The 16,497-nt window shown below is 39.4% G+C and overlaps 13 protein-coding genes and 24 non-coding genes across 37 annotated transcripts, besides 5 other annotated features; 28 read left to right on the plus strand and 9 right to left on the minus strand. All coding sequences in view use genetic code 2, as the record gives it.

The window, feature by feature from the left end:
* Positions 1 to 73, plus strand: KEF27_t01. Its single transcript has one exon. It is a non-coding gene; the product is annotated as a tRNA-Phe (tRNA).
* Positions 74 to 1,042, plus strand: KEF27_r02. The gene has a single exon. It is a non-coding gene; the product is annotated as a s-rRNA (ribosomal RNA).
* KEF27_t02 lies at positions 1,043 to 1,111 on the plus strand. Its single transcript has one exon. It is a non-coding gene; the product is annotated as a tRNA-Val (tRNA).
* KEF27_r01 lies at positions 1,112 to 2,723 on the plus strand. The gene has a single exon. It is a non-coding gene; the product is annotated as a l-rRNA (ribosomal RNA).
* Positions 2,724 to 2,799, plus strand: KEF27_t03. Its single transcript has one exon. It is a non-coding gene; the product is annotated as a tRNA-Leu (tRNA).
* ND1 lies at positions 2,800 to 3,770 on the plus strand. Its single transcript has one exon. Coding sequence (NP_008764.1; NADH dehydrogenase subunit 1) is annotated over positions 2,800 to 3,770 (971 nt in total).
* On the plus strand, positions 3,771 to 3,839 carry KEF27_t04. The gene has a single exon. It is a non-coding gene; the product is annotated as a tRNA-Ile (tRNA).
* Positions 3,839 to 3,909, minus strand: KEF27_t05. Its single transcript has one exon. It is a non-coding gene; the product is annotated as a tRNA-Gln (tRNA).
* On the plus strand, positions 3,909 to 3,977 carry KEF27_t06. Its single transcript has one exon. It is a non-coding gene; the product is annotated as a tRNA-Met (tRNA).
* ND2 lies at positions 3,978 to 5,016 on the plus strand. The gene has a single exon. Coding sequence (NP_008765.1; NADH dehydrogenase subunit 2) is annotated over positions 3,978 to 5,016 (1,039 nt in total).
* On the plus strand, positions 5,017 to 5,092 carry KEF27_t07. Its single transcript has one exon. It is a non-coding gene; the product is annotated as a tRNA-Trp (tRNA).
* Position 5,093: 1 nt separating this feature from the next.
* Positions 5,094 to 5,162, minus strand: KEF27_t08. The gene has a single exon. It is a non-coding gene; the product is annotated as a tRNA-Ala (tRNA).
* A 1-nt stretch (position 5,163) lies between these two features.
* Positions 5,164 to 5,236, minus strand: KEF27_t09. Its single transcript has one exon. It is a non-coding gene; the product is annotated as a tRNA-Asn (tRNA).
* A 2-nt stretch (positions 5,237 to 5,238) lies between these two features.
* Positions 5,239 to 5,264: a stem loop (This stem-loop structure may function as an origin for replicating the light strand of mtDNA.).
* KEF27_t10 lies at positions 5,263 to 5,328 on the minus strand. The gene has a single exon. It is a non-coding gene; the product is annotated as a tRNA-Cys (tRNA).
* On the minus strand, positions 5,329 to 5,399 carry KEF27_t11. The gene has a single exon. It is a non-coding gene; the product is annotated as a tRNA-Tyr (tRNA).
* Position 5,400: 1 nt separating this feature from the next.
* COX1 lies at positions 5,401 to 6,948 on the plus strand. Its single transcript has one exon. A coding sequence (NP_008766.1; cytochrome c oxidase subunit I) covers positions 5,401 to 6,948, from the start codon at positions 5,401 to 5,403 to the stop codon at positions 6,946 to 6,948; it is 1,548 nt and encodes a 515-aa protein.
* On the minus strand, positions 6,940 to 7,010 carry KEF27_t12. The gene has a single exon. It is a non-coding gene; the product is annotated as a tRNA-Ser (tRNA).
* Positions 7,011 to 7,012: 2 nt separating this feature from the next.
* Positions 7,013 to 7,082, plus strand: KEF27_t13. The gene has a single exon. It is a non-coding gene; the product is annotated as a tRNA-Asp (tRNA).
* COX2 lies at positions 7,083 to 7,769 on the plus strand. The gene has a single exon. A coding sequence (NP_008767.1; cytochrome c oxidase subunit II) covers positions 7,083 to 7,769, from the start codon at positions 7,083 to 7,085 to the stop codon at positions 7,767 to 7,769; it is 687 nt and encodes a 228-aa protein.
* On the plus strand, positions 7,770 to 7,842 carry KEF27_t14. Its single transcript has one exon. It is a non-coding gene; the product is annotated as a tRNA-Lys (tRNA).
* A 1-nt stretch (position 7,843) lies between these two features.
* On the plus strand, positions 7,844 to 8,029 carry ATP8. Its single transcript has one exon. A coding sequence (NP_008768.1; ATP synthase F0 subunit 8) covers positions 7,844 to 8,029, from the start codon at positions 7,844 to 7,846 to the stop codon at positions 8,027 to 8,029; it is 186 nt and encodes a 61-aa protein.
* ATP6 lies at positions 7,999 to 8,681 on the plus strand. The gene has a single exon. Coding sequence (NP_008769.1; ATP synthase F0 subunit 6) is annotated over positions 7,999 to 8,681 (683 nt in total).
* On the plus strand, positions 8,682 to 9,465 carry COX3. The gene has a single exon. Coding sequence (NP_008770.1; cytochrome c oxidase subunit III) is annotated over positions 8,682 to 9,465 (784 nt in total).
* KEF27_t15 lies at positions 9,466 to 9,533 on the plus strand. Its single transcript has one exon. It is a non-coding gene; the product is annotated as a tRNA-Gly (tRNA).
* Positions 9,534 to 9,883, plus strand: ND3. The gene is given in 2 exon segments: positions 9,534 to 9,707; positions 9,709 to 9,883. Coding sequence (NP_008771.1; NADH dehydrogenase subunit 3) is annotated over positions 9,534 to 9,707; positions 9,709 to 9,883 (349 nt in total).
* KEF27_t16 lies at positions 9,884 to 9,953 on the plus strand. The gene has a single exon. It is a non-coding gene; the product is annotated as a tRNA-Arg (tRNA).
* On the plus strand, positions 9,954 to 10,250 carry ND4L. The gene has a single exon. A coding sequence (NP_008772.1; NADH dehydrogenase subunit 4L) covers positions 9,954 to 10,250, from the start codon at positions 9,954 to 9,956 to the stop codon at positions 10,248 to 10,250; it is 297 nt and encodes a 98-aa protein.
* ND4 lies at positions 10,244 to 11,624 on the plus strand. Its single transcript has one exon. Coding sequence (NP_008773.1; NADH dehydrogenase subunit 4) is annotated over positions 10,244 to 11,624 (1,381 nt in total).
* On the plus strand, positions 11,625 to 11,694 carry KEF27_t17. Its single transcript has one exon. It is a non-coding gene; the product is annotated as a tRNA-His (tRNA).
* KEF27_t18 lies at positions 11,695 to 11,760 on the plus strand. The gene has a single exon. It is a non-coding gene; the product is annotated as a tRNA-Ser (tRNA).
* Positions 11,760 to 11,831, plus strand: KEF27_t19. The gene has a single exon. It is a non-coding gene; the product is annotated as a tRNA-Leu (tRNA).
* Positions 11,832 to 13,637, plus strand: ND5. The gene has a single exon. A coding sequence (NP_008774.1; NADH dehydrogenase subunit 5) covers positions 11,832 to 13,637, from the start codon at positions 11,832 to 11,834 to the stop codon at positions 13,635 to 13,637; it is 1,806 nt and encodes a 601-aa protein.
* ND6 lies at positions 13,633 to 14,157 on the minus strand. The gene has a single exon. A coding sequence (NP_008775.1; NADH dehydrogenase subunit 6) covers positions 13,633 to 14,157, from the start codon at positions 14,155 to 14,157 to the stop codon at positions 13,633 to 13,635; it is 525 nt and encodes a 174-aa protein.
* KEF27_t20 lies at positions 14,158 to 14,225 on the minus strand. Its single transcript has one exon. It is a non-coding gene; the product is annotated as a tRNA-Glu (tRNA).
* Positions 14,226 to 14,228: 3 nt separating this feature from the next.
* CYTB lies at positions 14,229 to 15,372 on the plus strand. Its single transcript has one exon. Coding sequence (NP_008776.1; cytochrome b) is annotated over positions 14,229 to 15,372 (1,144 nt in total).
* On the plus strand, positions 15,373 to 15,443 carry KEF27_t21. The gene has a single exon. It is a non-coding gene; the product is annotated as a tRNA-Thr (tRNA).
* Position 15,444: 1 nt separating this feature from the next.
* KEF27_t22 lies at positions 15,445 to 15,515 on the minus strand. The gene has a single exon. It is a non-coding gene; the product is annotated as a tRNA-Pro (tRNA).
* Positions 15,516 to 16,497: a sequence feature (control region).
* Positions 16,156 to 16,179: a repeat region (putative).
* Positions 16,245 to 16,260: a repeat region (putative).
* Positions 16,300 to 16,317: a repeat region (putative).

Consider the following 16,497-nt stretch of genomic DNA (forward strand, 5'->3'; position numbering starts at 1 on the left):
GTTATTGTAGCTTATTATATTAAAGCACGGCACTGAAGATGCCAAGATGGGTAATAAACATACCCCAAAAACACAAAGATTTGGTCCTAACCTTACTGTTACTTTTTGCTAAACTTACACATGCAAGTATCTGCACACCAGTGAAAACGCCCTAACAGTCCCATCAGATAAAAGGAGCCGGTATCAGGCACACCATGACAGCCCAAGACACCTAGCCTTGCCACACCCCCAAGGGTACTCTCAGCAGTGATAAAAATTAAGCAATAAGCATAAGCTTGACTTAGTTACAGCAAAATAGAGCTGGTCAATCTCGTGCCAGCCACCGCGGTTATACAAGAAGCCCAAATTAACAACCAATCGGCGTAAAATGTGACTAAACATTTCTATCAATAAAATTAAGGTGAACCAAGTACTCAACTGTCATACGTAAAAGTACGCATCAACACATTATGAAAATAACCTTAATACAATGAAACAATTTGAACTCACGATTGCTAAGACACAAACTAGGATTAGATACCCTACTATGCTTAGCCCTAAACTTAGATATTTCACATACAAAAATATCCGCCAGAGAACTACGAGCATAACGCTTAAAACTCTAAGGACTTGGCGGTACCTCAAACCCCCCTAGAGGAGCCTGTTCTATAATCGATAATCCACGATCTACCTCGCCATCTCTTGCCAAACCAGCTTATATACCACCGTCACCAGCCTACCCCATGAGGGCCACAAAAGTAAGCAAAATAACCTAAACAATTAATAAGTCAGGTCAAGGTGTAGCTAACTGAGATGGAAGAAATGGGCTACATTTTCTATTCTAGAAATAACCACGGAAGGAGACCATGAAATAGGTCCCACAAGCAGGATTTAGCAGTAAACTGGAAACAGCGAGCCCAATTTAAGCCGGTCCTGAGGTGCGCACACACCGCCCGTCACCCTCCTCAAAAATTAACCTAATAACCATAAATAAACCATAACAAACAAATAGATGAGGCAAGTCGTAACAAGGTAAGTACACCGGAAGGTGTACTTGGAACATCAAAACATAGCTTAACCAAAAGCATTCAGCTTACACCTGAAAGATGTCCACTAAACCGGACTATTTTGAGCAACAATCTAGCCCAACCAACAACTACAAACTCAATAAAAAAAATAATCCTACCAAACACCAAACTAAAACATTTTACCATCCTAGTATTTAGGCGATAGAAAAGACAATTGGCGCAATAAAGACAGTACCGCAAGGGAATGATGAAAAACATGAAATACTGACTAAGCCACAAAAAGCAAAGATTAACCCTTATACCTCTTGCATCATGATTTAACTAGCACACTCAAGCAAAGCGAACTAAAGTCTGAACTCCCGAAACCAAGTGAGCTACTTAAAGGCAGCCAATATCACCAGGCTAAATCCGTCTCTGTGGCAAAAGAGTGGAAAGACCTATAAGTAGAGGTGAAAAGCCTAACGCACTTGGTGATAGCTGGTTGCTCAATAAAAGAATATTAGTTCAACCTTAAACACCCTAAAAACAACATAAAGTACTTAAGAGAAATTTAAGATATATTCAATCGAGGTACAGCTCAGTTGAAAAAGGACACAACCTAAAATGGAGGACAAAACATTCAAACATTATTACCGTAGGCTTTAAAGCAGCCACCGTCAAAGAGAGCGTCAAAGCTCACTAACAACAAATATTAACATCAATTTTTTCCCCAAACAATATTGAGCTATTCTATCCAAATAGAAGAACTAATGTTAAAATAAGTAACAAGAAGACAAAACTTCTCTAATGCGCCAGCCTAAATCATAATAGACAAACTACTGATTATTAACAACTATTATTATAAAACCAACAATACTAAACATACCATATAAACCAAACTGTTAACCCAACACAGGAGCGCATACAAGAAAGATTAAAATTTGTAAAAGGAACTAGGCAAATAACTGAACCCGACTGTTTACCAAAAACATAGCCTCTAGCAACACACAAGTATTGGAGGTAATGCCTGCCCAGTGACATTGTTAAACGGCCGCGGTATCCTAACCGTGCAAGGGTAGCGTAATCACTTGTCTCTTAAATAAAGACTAGAATGAATGGCCAAACGAGGTTCTACCTGTCTCTTACAAACAATCAGTGAAATTGATCTCCCCGTGCAAAAGCGGGAATAACACTATAAGACGAGAAGACCCTGTGGAACTTTAAATACAGATCAACTATCTATACCCACTCACTCTAAGGACCTATAACTAACTAGTACTTGACCTATATTTTTGGTTGGGGCGACCTCGGAGTAAAACAAAACCTCCGAAAAAAGAATACACTTCTTAACCTAGACCCACAATTCAAAGTGCCAACGGCAAAATGATCCAATATATTTGATCAACGAACCAAGCTACCCCAGGGATAACAGCGCAATCCCATCCTAGAGTTCCTATCGACGATGGGGTTTACGACCTCGATGTTGGATCAGGACATCCTGATGGTGCAACCGCTATCAAGGGTTCGTTTGTTCAACGATTAACAGTCCTACGTGATCTGAGTTCAGACCGGAGTAATCCAGGTCGGTTTCTATCTATAGAACTGAGCTTTTTCTAGTACGAAAGGACCGAAAAAACAAGGCCCATATCAAAAACAAGCCTTACCTTATATTAGTGAAATCAACTTAACTAATAACAAGGACAAACTACGCATTCCCAAGCCCAAGAAAAGGGCAAAGTTCGGGTGGCAGAGCCAGGTATAAATGCAAAAGGCCTAAACCCTTTACTCAGGGGTTCAACTCCCCTCCCAAACTATGAAAACTCTACTATCCAACCTAATATCACCACTCATATACATGATCCCAATTCTAATCGCCGTCGCTTTCTTCACACTCATCGAACGAAAAATTCTAGGATATATACAACTTCGAAAAGGACCAAACATCGTTGGCCCACATGGACTACTACAACCAGTCGCAGACGGTGTAAAACTATTCATTAAAGAACCAATCTACCCATCAAACTCATCCATTACGCTATTTACAATATCCCCAATATTAGCCTTACTACTAGCCCTATCAATCTGACTCCCACTACCACTGCCCTTCCCATTAGCTGACCTCAATCTAGGACTACTATTTCTAATTTCTCTATCCAGCTTTATAGTCTATTCTATCCTATGATCAGGCTGAGCCTCAAACTCCAAATACGCCCTAATAGGAGCCCTACGAGCAGTTGCCCAAACTATCTCATACGAAGTAACCCTAGGAATTATCCTACTCTCACTAACCCTATTCTCAGGTGGATTCAACATACAAACATTTATAACAACACAAGAACCAATATACCTAATATTCTCCTCCTGACCACTAATAATAATATGATACATTTCCACACTAGCAGAAACTAACCGAGCACCATTCGACCTTACCGAAGGAGAATCTGAACTAGTATCAGGATTCAACGTTGAATACGCTGCTGGCCCATTCGCCCTCTTCTTCCTAGCAGAATATGCCAACATCCTAATAATAAACACCCTCACCACCATCCTATTCCTAAATTCAACTTACATTAACAACAACCCAGAACTATTCTCCATACTACTAGCATCAAAAGTAATATTACTCTCAGCAGGATTCCTATGAATTCGAGCCTCTTATCCACGATTCCGATACGACCAACTAATACATCTTCTATGAAAAAACTTCCTCCCAATCACTCTTGCACTATGCCTATGACATATTTCCATACCAATTACCTTCTCAGGACTCCCACCTATACCATAGGACACGTGCCTGAACAAAGGATCACCTTGATAGGGTGAATAATAGAGGTTAAAATCCCCTCGTCTCCTTAGAAAAATAGGACTCGAACCTACACCAGAGAGATCAAAACTCCCCATACTCCCATTATACTATATCCTAGTAAAGTCAGCTAATTAAGCTTTCGGGCCCATACCCCGAAAATGTCGGTTAAAATCCCTCCTATACTAATGAACCCCTACGCACATACAATTATCATCCTAAGCCTAATTATAGGACCACTACTCACAATCTCCAGTAACCACTGAATCCTAGCATGAACCGGCCTAGAAATCAGCACTCTAGCTATTATCCCACTAGTCGCTAAACAACACCATCCACGAGCAACTGAAGCCGCCACCAAATATTTTCTAACACAAGCAACTGCCTCAACACTAATCCTATTCTCCAGCATTATTAATGCCTGAATACTAGGCCAATGAGATATTACACAAATATCAAACAACACATCATGCACAATTCTTACTACCGCCCTAGCCATCAAACTAGGACTCGCCCCATTCCACTTTTGACTACCAGAAGTAATACAAGGAACTTCCACAACAACAGCTCTAATCTTAGTTACCTGACAAAAACTAGCCCCACTATCATTACTAATAATAACCTCCCAATCCCTAAACACACCACTACTACTAATACTAGGACTAACATCTACCCTAATTGGCGGATGAAACGGATTAAACCAAACCCAACTACGAAAAATCATAGCATTCTCCTCCATCGCCCATCTAGGATGAATAATTACAATCCTTACTTTATCCCCCAAACTTATATTATTTACATTCTACACCTACATCATCATAACCTCAACAATATTCCTAATAATTAAACTCCTAAAAACAAACAAAATCTCCACAATAATAACATCATGAACAAAACTCCCAACCATAAACACCCTAATAATACTAACCCTCATATCACTCGCAGGCCTACCACCACTAACAGGATTCATACCAAAATGATTAATCCTCCAAGAATTAACCAAACAACACATAACCATCATAGCCACTATAATAGCCATACTCTCACTCTTAACCCTATTCTTTTATCTACGAGTCTCATACTATGCAACCATTACATTACCACCAAACTCAACTAACTATTCACAACAATGACGCCACAAAAACAACCAGAAACCCTACCTAGCCCTACTAACTACACTATCAATTTCCATACTTCCAATCACACCAACCCTACTAACCATACCATAGAAACTTAGGATCAAAACCTATCAAACCAGGGGCCTTCAAAGCCCCAAATAAGAGATAAAACCTCTTAGTTTCTGTTAAGACCTACAGGACCCTATCCCATATCTTCTGAATGCAACTCAAACACTTTAATTAAGCTAAGGCCTTACTAGACAAATGGGCCTCGATCCCATAACAATTTAGTTAACAGCTAAACACCCAATCCAGCGGGCTTTTGCCTACCTTTCCCGCTCTATAAAAAGCGGGAAAACCCAGACATCAACAAAGATATATCTTTAAATTTGCAATTTAACGTGAACTTCACTACAAGGTCTGATAAGAAGAGGAATTAAACCTCTGTAAAAGGGACTACAGCCCAACGCTAATACACTCAGCCACCTTACCTGTGATTTTAACTCGCTGATTCTTCTCCACCAACCATAAAGACATTGGCACTCTATACCTAATTTTCGGAGCCTGAGCAGGAATAGTCGGCACAGCACTCAGTTTATTAATCCGCGCAGAACTAAGCCAACCAGGAACTCTTCTAGGAGATGACCAAATCTATAATGTCATCGTTACAGCTCATGCCTTTATTATAATCTTCTTCATAGTTATACCAATTATAATTGGTGGCTTCGGAAATTGACTTGTTCCCCTAATAATTGGTGCACCAGACATAGCATTTCCACGTATAAATAACATAAGCTTTTGACTCCTACCCCCTTCACTACTACTACTTCTAGCATCATCAGGAATTGAAGCAGGCGCAGGTACAGGTTGAACAGTATATCCCCCATTAGCCGGAAACCTGGCTCACGCCGGTGCTTCCGTAGACCTAACTATCTTCTCCCTCCACCTAGCCGGTGTATCTTCAATCTTAGGTGCCATCAACTTCATTACCACAGCAATCAACATAAAATCCCCCGCCATATCACAATACCAAACACCCTTATTTGTATGATCCGTACTAATCACAGCTGTCCTATTACTACTTTCACTTCCAGTACTCGCCGCAGGCATTACCATACTACTTACAGACCGAAATCTAAATACAACCTTCTTCGACCCTTCAGGAGGAGGAGACCCAATCCTATACCAACACCTATTCTGATTTTTTGGCCACCCTGAAGTATACATCTTAATCCTTCCAGGATTTGGTATAATCTCTCACATCGTTACCTACTATGCCGGTAAAAAAGAACCATTCGGCTACATAGGAATAGTTTGAGCAATGATATCCATTGGCTTCCTAGGCTTTATTGTATGAGCCCATCACATATTTACTGTAGGAATAGACGTAGACACACGAGCTTACTTTACATCCGCAACAATAATCATTGCAATTCCAACAGGAGTAAAAGTATTTAGCTGATTAGCCACCCTACACGGAGGAATAATCAAATGAGATGCCGCCATACTCTGAGCTCTAGGCTTCATTTTCCTCTTTACTATTGGTGGACTTACAGGCATCGTATTAGCCAACTCATCCTTAGACATCGTACTACACGACACTTACTATGTAGTAGCACATTTCCACTATGTTCTCTCAATAGGAGCCGTATTCGCCATCATAGCAGGATTTACCCACTGATTCCCTCTTTTCACAGGATATTCACTACACCAAACCTGAGCAAAAGTACATTTCGGAGTAATATTTACAGGAGTTAATATAACCTTCTTCCCCCAACACTTCCTAGGCCTAGCCGGAATACCACGACGTTACTCAGACTATCCAGATGCATACACCCTGTGAAACTCTATTTCATCAATTGGATCTCTAATCTCTATAGTAGCAGTAGTTATAATAATATTTATTATTTGAGAAGCATTTTCCTCAAAACGTAAAGTAGCACTAGTAGAACTCACAACCACCAACGTAGAATGACTACATGGCTGCCCACCACCATACCACACCTACGAAGAACCAGCCCATGTGCAAACCCAAGAAAGGAGGGAATCGAACCCCCTTAAATTAGTTTCAAGCCAATCACATAACCTTTATGTTACCTTCTTTTAAGACGTTAGTAAAATACATTACCTAACCTTGTCAAGGTTAAATTATAGGTGTAACTCCTTTACGACTTAATGGCACATCCCCTTCAACTAGGATTCCAAGACGCAATATCACCCATTATAGAAGAACTCCTCCATTTCCATGACCACACCCTAATAATCGTATTCTTAATCAGCACCCTAGTACTTTACATCATCACACTAATAATAACAACAAAACTAACATATACCAATACTATAAATGCTCAAGAAGTAGAAATAATCTGAACCATCCTACCAGCCATCGTCCTAATCACCATTGCACTTCCATCTCTACGAGTACTATACCTAATAGACGAAATCAACAACCCACATTTAACCATTAAAGCCATAGGACATCAATGATACTGAACATATGAATATACTGACTACGAAAACCTCGAATTTGACTCTTACATAATCCCAACCCAAGATTTACCAAACGGACACTTTCGATTACTAGAAGTAGACCATCGCATAGTAATACCAATAGAATCACCCATCCGAATACTAATCTCAGCTGAAGACGTCCTACACTCATGAGCAGTACCCTCACTAGGTGTAAAAACAGACGCAATTCCAGGACGACTAAACCAAGCAACCTTCATTGTTACACGACCAGGAGTATTCTTCGGACAATGCTCAGAAATCTGCGGAGCTAATCATAGCTTTATACCAATCGTAGTAGAATCCGTACCCCTACAACACTTTGAAAACTGATCATCACTAATACTTTCCTAGCACTATAGAAGCTAAACAGGATAGCGCTAGCCTTTTAAGCTAGAAAAAGAGAACTTACCACCCTCCTTAGTGACATGCCCCAACTAAACCCAGCCCCATGATTCATAATCTTATCCTCCACATGACTAATTTATACCATTATCCTACAACCAAAAATTTTATCTCATCTACCCACAAATAACCCAACTAACAAAAACAATAAAATTAATACAAACTCCTGAACCTGACCATGAACCCAACATTCTTCGACCAATTCATAAGTCCACAAACCCTAGGAATTCCATTAATTACCCTAGCCATACTAATACCACCAATTATCTTCCCTACCCAAAATACCCGATGATTAACTAACCGTTTTTCAACCCTCCAATCATGAACAATCAACCTGTTTACAAAACAACTAATACTCCCCATCAACAAAACAGGCCACCAATGATCTATCATCTTAACATCACTAATAACCATACTATTGACAATCAACCTACTAGGCCTTCTACCCTACACCTTCACCCCCACTACACAACTTTCCCTAAACATAGGACTAGCTATTCCAATATGACTAGCCACAGTACTCATCGGACTTCGAAACCAACCAACAACATCACTAGGACACCTCCTACCAGAAGGCACTCCAACTCCATTAATCCCAATCCTTATCATCATTGAAACAATCAGCCTATTCATCCGACCACTAGCTCTAGGTGTACGGCTAACAGCCAACTTAACAGCCGGACATCTACTAATCCAACTTACCTCAATCGCAGTACTAGCCCTAATTCCAACAATACCAACATTATCAATACTAACCATAACTATTCTTTTCCTCCTAACAATTTTAGAATTAGCCGTAGCCATAATCCAAGCCTACGTATTTATCCTACTACTAAGCCTCTATCTACAAGAAAACACCTAATGGCCCACCAAACACACGCCTACCATATAGTTGACCCAAGCCCATGACCACTAACAGGAGCAGCAGCAGCACTACTAATAACCTCAGGACTTGCCATATGATTCCACTATAACTCAATACTATTAATAACCCTAGGCTTATCAATCATACTCCTAACCATATTCCAATGATGACGAGACATTATCCGAGAAGGAACCTTTCAAGGACATCATACCCCTCCAGTACAAAAAGGACTACGATACGGCATAATCCTATTCATCACATCAGAAGTTTTCTTCTTCATCGGATTTTTCTGAGCTTTCTACCATTCAAGCCTAGCCCCTACCCCAGAACTAGGAGGATGTTGACCACCTACAGGAATTACCCCACTAAACCCATTTGAAGTTCCCTTATTAAATACAGCAGTACTATTAGCCTCAGGAGTAACAATCACCTGAGCCCACCACAGTCTAATAGAAACAAACCGAAATCAAACCATTCAAGCCCTAACCATCACAATTTTACTTGGACTATACTTCACAGCACTACAAGCCATAGAATACTACGAAGCACCCTTTACAATCGCCGACGGCGTATATGGCTCAACATTCTTTGTAGCAACAGGCTTTCACGGACTCCACGTAATTATTGGCTCAACATTCCTAATCGTTTGCCTACTACGGCAAATTAAATTTCACTTCACCTCCACTCACCACTTCGGATTCGAAGCAGCTGCCTGATACTGACATTTCGTAGATGTTGTATGACTCTTCCTCTACGTATCAATCTACTGATGAGGCTCATGCTCCCCTAGTATAACAGTACAAGTGACTTCCAATCACTAAGTTTTAGTTCAACCCTAAAGAAGAGCAATGAACGTAACAATATCCATCATCACAATAGCCCTTATCCTATCCATACTCCTAATAATACTAAACTACTGATTAACACTAATAAAGCCAGACAACGAAAAATTATCCCCATATGAATGTGGATTCGACCCATTAGAATCAGCTCGCCTACCATTCTCAATCCGATTCTTCCTCAGTAGCAATTTTATTCCTACTATTCGACCTAGAAATCGCACTACTCCTACCCCTACCATGAGCCATCCAACTCCCATCCCCAACTCTCACCTTCACCTGAACCTTTATTATTTTACTACTCCTAACACTAGGCCTTATCTACGAATGAATCCAAGGAGGCCTAGAATGAGCAGAATAGGCAACTAGTCTAACATAAGACAACTAATTTCGACTTAGTTAATCATGATTAAACTTCATGGTTTCCCAATGACACCATTACACTTCAGCTATCACTCCGCCTTTATCATTAGCATTATAGGCCTCTCACTACACCGAACTCATCTAATCTCAACTTTACTATGCTTAGAAAGCATAATACTATCTTTATTTATTGCCTTATCAATATGACCCATCCAACTACAAACCTCATCACTTATACTCACCCCAATATTAATACTATCCTTCTCCGCCTGCGAAGCCGGCATGGGCCTATCCCTACTAGTAGCATCCTCACGAACCCACGGTTCAGATCAACTACAAAACTTAAATCTCTTACAATGCTAAAAATCTTACTCCCAACAATTATACTATTACCAACAATCACATTATGTAAACCAAAACAACTATGACTTTCTACACTAACCCATAGCCTAATAATCGCCATTCTAAGTTTACAATGATTTAAACCCTCCATAGAACCAACCATAAACTTCTCCAATTATTACCTAGGGGTAGACCAAATTTCAGCCCCTTTACTAATCCTATCATGCTGACTTACCCCCCTAATAATCTTAGCCAGCCAAAACCATTTAACCACTGAACCAACTTCACGAAAACGAACCTTTATCTTCACCATTATCCTACTACAAATCTCACTAATTCTAGCTTTCTCAACCACAGAATTAATTATATTTTTTATCACATTTGAAACCACACTCATCCCAACATTAGTAATCATCACACGATGAGGTAATCAAATAGAACGACTAAATGCAGGAACCTACTTCCTATTTTATACCCTTATTGGATCTCTCCCACTACTAATCGCCCTCCTATCTCTAAACACCGAAAATGGCTCCCTATCTATACATACAATACAACTAAACCAACCTACTATACTAAACTCATGAACCCACATAACATGATGATTTGCACTACTAATAGCTTTTATAATTAAAATACCACTATATGGATTACACCTGTGATTACCAAAAGCACACGTAGAAGCTCCAATTGCAGGCTCAATAATTCTAGCCGCAGTATTACTAAAACTAGGAGGATATGGTATTATCCGCATTACAATAATACTAAACCCCTTATCAAAAACACTTTCCTACCCCTTCATAGTACTCGCACTATGAGGAGTAATCATAACTAGCTCCATCTGCTTACGACAAACAGACCTAAAATCATTAATTGCTTACTCATCAGTAAGTCATATAGGCCTAGTTATTGCCTCAACACTAACACAAACTCAATGAGCATACACTGGCGCTATCACACTAATAATTGCCCACGGCCTAACATCATCAATACTCTTCTGCTTAGCCAACACAAATTACGAACGGACCCACAGCCGAACACTATTATTAGCTCGAAACATACAACTCTTACTCCCACTAATAAGCCTATGATGACTACTTGCCAGCTTAACCAACATAGCCCTTCCACCAACCATCAATCTAATAGGAGAATTAACCATTATTGCCTCACTGTTCAATTGATCCAACATTACAATTCTAATAACAGGATTAGGGACCCTAATCACCGCCACTTACACCCTATACATACTATCCACAACACAATGAGGAGAAACACCCTCATACATTAAAACTATCCCACCAACCCACACACGAGAACACCTCCTCATATCACTACATACCCTACCAATAATTCTACTAATAATAAAACCAGAACTAATCTGAGGCTCCTTCCACTGTTAATATAGTTTCAAAACAAACATTAGACTGTGGCTCTAAAAATAGGAGTTAAAATCTCCTTATAAACCGAGAGAGGTATAATACAATAAGAACTGCTAATTCCTACATCTGAGATTAACCCCTCAGCTCCCTCACTTTTAAAGGATAGAAGTAATCCACTGGTTTTAGGAACCATAAACCCTTGGTGCAATTCCAAGTAAAAGTAATGACCCTACTAATAAATTCAACTTTCTTACTAGCCTTAATCACCCTAACACTCCCACTAACAATAACAGCTTACCCCAACAAAACATGAACACCCATAAAAACAAAAACAGCCGTAAAAATAGCATTTCTCATCACCCTAATTCCACTATCTATTTTCACTTACACAGATATTGAATCTATCATCACCAACTTACACTGATCAACTACATCCACATTCACCATAAATATAAGCTTTAAACTTGACCAATACTCCATCATATTTGTCCCAATTGCCCTATACGTCACATGATCCATCTTAGAATTCACACACTGATATATAGCCACTGATCCACATATCACAAAATTCTTTAAATATCTACTAACTTTCCTAGTAGCCATAATAATTCTAGTAACAGCCAACAACATATTCCAATTTTTCATTGGCTGAGAGGGAGTAGGAATCATATCCTTCCTCCTAATCGGATGATGACATGGCCGAACAGAAGCAAATTCATCAGCCCTACAAGCCATCATCTACAACCGCATAGGAGACATTGGACTAATCCTCAGCATATCCTGATTATCAATAAACCTAAACACATGAGAACTTCAACAAATCTTCACCCACACCAATTCCACTCCACTACTTCCACTCCTAGGATTAATCCTAGCTGCAACAGGAAAATCAGCCCAATTCGGCCTCCACCCATGACTACCAGCAGCTATAGAAGGCCCCACCCCAGTCTCAGCATTACTACACTCAAGCACTATAGTAGTCGCCGGCATCTTTCTACTAATCCGAATACACCCCATCCTAACTACAAATAACACAGCCCTCTCAACCTGCCTCTGCCTAGGAGCCATCACCACACTATTCACAGCCTTTTGTGCCCTCACCCAAAATGATATCAAAAAAATTATTGCCTTCTCCACATCAAGCCAACTGGGCCTCATAATAGTTACCATCGGCCTAAATCAACCACAACTAGCCTTCCTACACATTTCCATACACGCATTCTTCAAAGCCATACTATTCCTATGCTCAGGCTCAATCATCCACAACCTAAACAACGAACAAGACATTCGAAAGATAGGAGGACTACACAAATCCATACCAATTACCTCTTCATGCCTAACCATCGGCAGCATAGCACTCACAGGAATACCATTCATAACTGGATTCTACTCCAAAGACATCATCATCGAAACCATAAACACATCATATCTAAACGCCTGAGCCCTACTCCTGACATTAATCGCAACCTCATTTACCGCAATCTACAGTCTCCGAATCCTAATCTTTGTACAAACAGGACACCCACGATACCCTTCCACACTCCTATTAAACGAAAACAACCCAACAATTATCAACCCAATCACCCGCCTCGCAATAGGAAGCATTATCGCAGGATTACTTATCTCACTAAACACCACACCACTAAAAACCCCTCCAACAACTATACCAACATACATTAAAATCGCAGCACTAACAGTAACAATACTAGGCCTTTTAATAGCCCTAGAACTAACTATAATAATAAACAAAACAACCCAAAAACCCTCTAACACCCACAATTTCTCAAACTCACTAGCATACTTTAATACCCTAACACACCGCTCATTACCAATAACAAACCTAAAATTTAGCCAAAACATCTCAACTCACCTAATCGACCTATCCTGATATGAAAATATTGGTCCAAAAGGATTAAGCAAACTACAAATTACTCCAATTACAATCACATCCTCATCACAAAAAGGCCTAATTAAAATCTACATAACCTCATTTATTATATCAATAACATTATTACTTCTCACCATCTAATTGGACGAATAACTCCACGAGACAAACCACGAACTAACTCTATCACAACAAACAACGTCAACAACAACCCTCAACCTGCAATCAAAAATAACCAACTACCAAAATAATAAAACCACGCTACCCCACTAAAATCTAATCGAACAACAAACAACCCACCAGCATCAACTGTAACACTACCATACCCTTCCATACTCCACAATCAATAACATATTATCCCATATACCAGAACAACTAAAACATAACTTACTACATAAACCACTCCACCTTGACTTCCCCAAGCAACAGGATAAGGCTCTTCCACTAACGCAGATGAATAAGCAAAAATAACCAATATACCACCTAAATAAATCAAAAACAACACCACAGAAACAAAAGACCCTCCCATACTAACCAACAACCCACACCCAAAGGCCGCTCCCAAAACCAAGCTTAAAACCCCATAATAAGGAGACGGATTACAAGACACACCAACTATCCAAAAAACAAAACAAAACCCAAACAAAAATGCAAAATATATCATAATTCTTGCCTGGACTTTAACCAAGACCAATGATTCGAAAAACCACCGTTGTATTCAACTACAAAAACTTAATGGCTACAAACCTACGAAAAACCCACCCAATAATAAAAATTATCAACAACCTAGTCATCGACCTACCAAGCCCCTCCAACATCTCTGCATGATGAAACTTCGGATCACTACTAGCCACCTGCCTAGCACTACAAATTATCACCGGAATCTTTCTAGCAATACACTACTCACCAGACATCTCCATAGCTTTTTCATCAATTGCTCACATCACCCGAGATGTACAATACGGCTGACTTATCCGTAACATACATGCTAACGGCGCCTCCCTATTCTTCATATGTATCTACCTCCATATTGGACGAGGAATTTACTACGGTTCCTACCTATATAAAGAAACCTGAAACACTGGAATCATCCTTCTACTATTAGTCATAGCTACCGCATTCGTAGGCTACGTCCTACCATGAGGACAAATATCATTTTGAGGGGCCACCGTCATCACAAACCTACTCTCAGCCATCCCATACATCGGCAACACACTAGTACAATGAATCTGAGGAGGGTTTTCAGTAGACAATGCAACCCTAACCCGATTCTTCACCTTCCACTTCCTATTACCATTTGCCATTACCGGCCTTACAGCAGTACATCTATTATTCCTGCACGAAACAGGATCAAACAACCCAACAGGATTAAATTCAAATACCGACAAAATCCCCTTCCACCCCTACTTCTCCTACAAAGACTTACTAGGACTCATTTTAATACTAACTTTCCTCCTAACCTTAACACTTTTCTCCCCCTACTTACTAGGAGACCCAGACAACTTCACACCAGCCAACCCTCTATCCACTCCTCCCCACATCAAACCAGAATGATACTTCCTATTTGCCTACGCAATCCTACGATCAATCCCAAACAAACTAGGCGGAGTACTAGCCCTACTATTCTCCATCCTAATTTTATTCCTAATACCCACCTTACACACGTCAAAACAACGAACAGCCTCATTCCGACCACTCACCCAAATCCTATTCTGATCCCTAGTAGCTGACCTCCTAGTACTAACATGAATCGGAGGACAACCAGTCGAAGACCCATTCATTATCATCGGCCAAGTAGCCTCTACATTTTACTTCCTAATCTTACTACTCCTTATACCTGCTGCAGGTATAATCGAAAACAAAATACTAAACCTAAAATATTCTAGTAGCTTAACCCTAAAGCATTGGTCTTGTAAACCAAAGATTGAAAACTATAACCTTCCTAGAATAATCAAAAGAGAAGGACTTAAACCTTCATCCCCGGTCCCCAAAACCGGAATCCTATAATTAAACTATCCTTTGACACAGGAATAAAAGTGTCCACACAAACTAACTACCTAAATTCTCTGCCGTGCCCAACAGAACAATACCCGCAATACCTATCTATGTATTATTGTACATCTACTTATTTACCAATAGCATATGACCAGTAATGTTAACAGTTGATTTGGCCCTAAACATAAAAAATCATTGAATTTACATAAATATTTTAACAACATGAATATTAAGCAGAGGATTAAAAGTGAAATGACATAGGACATAAAATTAAACTATTATACTCAACCATGAATATCGTCACAGTAATTGGTTATTTCCTAAATAGCTATTCACGAGAAATAAGCAACCCTTGTTAGTAAGATACAACATTACCAGTTTCAAGCCCATTCAGTCTGTGGCGTACATAATTTGATCTATTCTGGCCTCTGGTTAGTTTTTCAGGCACATACAAGTAACGACGTTCATTCGTTCCCCTTTAAAAGGCCTTTGGTTGAATGAGTTCTATACATTAAATTTATAACCTGGCATACGGTAGTTTTACTTGCATATAGTAGTTTTTTTTCTCTCTGTGTTCTCAGGCCCACATAACTGATACCTGCCGATTCAGTGAAACTGGACTTACGTTTAAATATGATTGGCCGTGCAAACTGATTAATGGTATTATTAAGTTAATGCTTATAAGACATAGAATTTCACAATTAAACCTAAACAATGATCTACAACCTAACTCATTATTAACTGTACTTTTTAGCTAAACCCCCCTACCCCCGTTAAAGTCAACACCAGCCCGCTATAGCCATTTACTTCTCGCCAAACCCCTAAATCCGAGACTGACCAAACTGACATAATATCAACTGCATAAGCATCACACAAATCAATAGGATACTTACACTAATATTTAAAAAGTACTATACAATTCAAAACACCTCTACCACACCTCAACCAATATATATATATATTATACATTATATATATATATATATTATATATATTATATATATAATAT

The sequence above is a fragment of the mitochondrial genome of Chelonia mydas, assembly GCF_015237465.2.
Source record: "Chelonia mydas mitochondrion, complete genome".
Classification (NCBI taxonomy): domain Eukaryota; kingdom Metazoa; phylum Chordata; order Testudines; family Cheloniidae; genus Chelonia; species Chelonia mydas.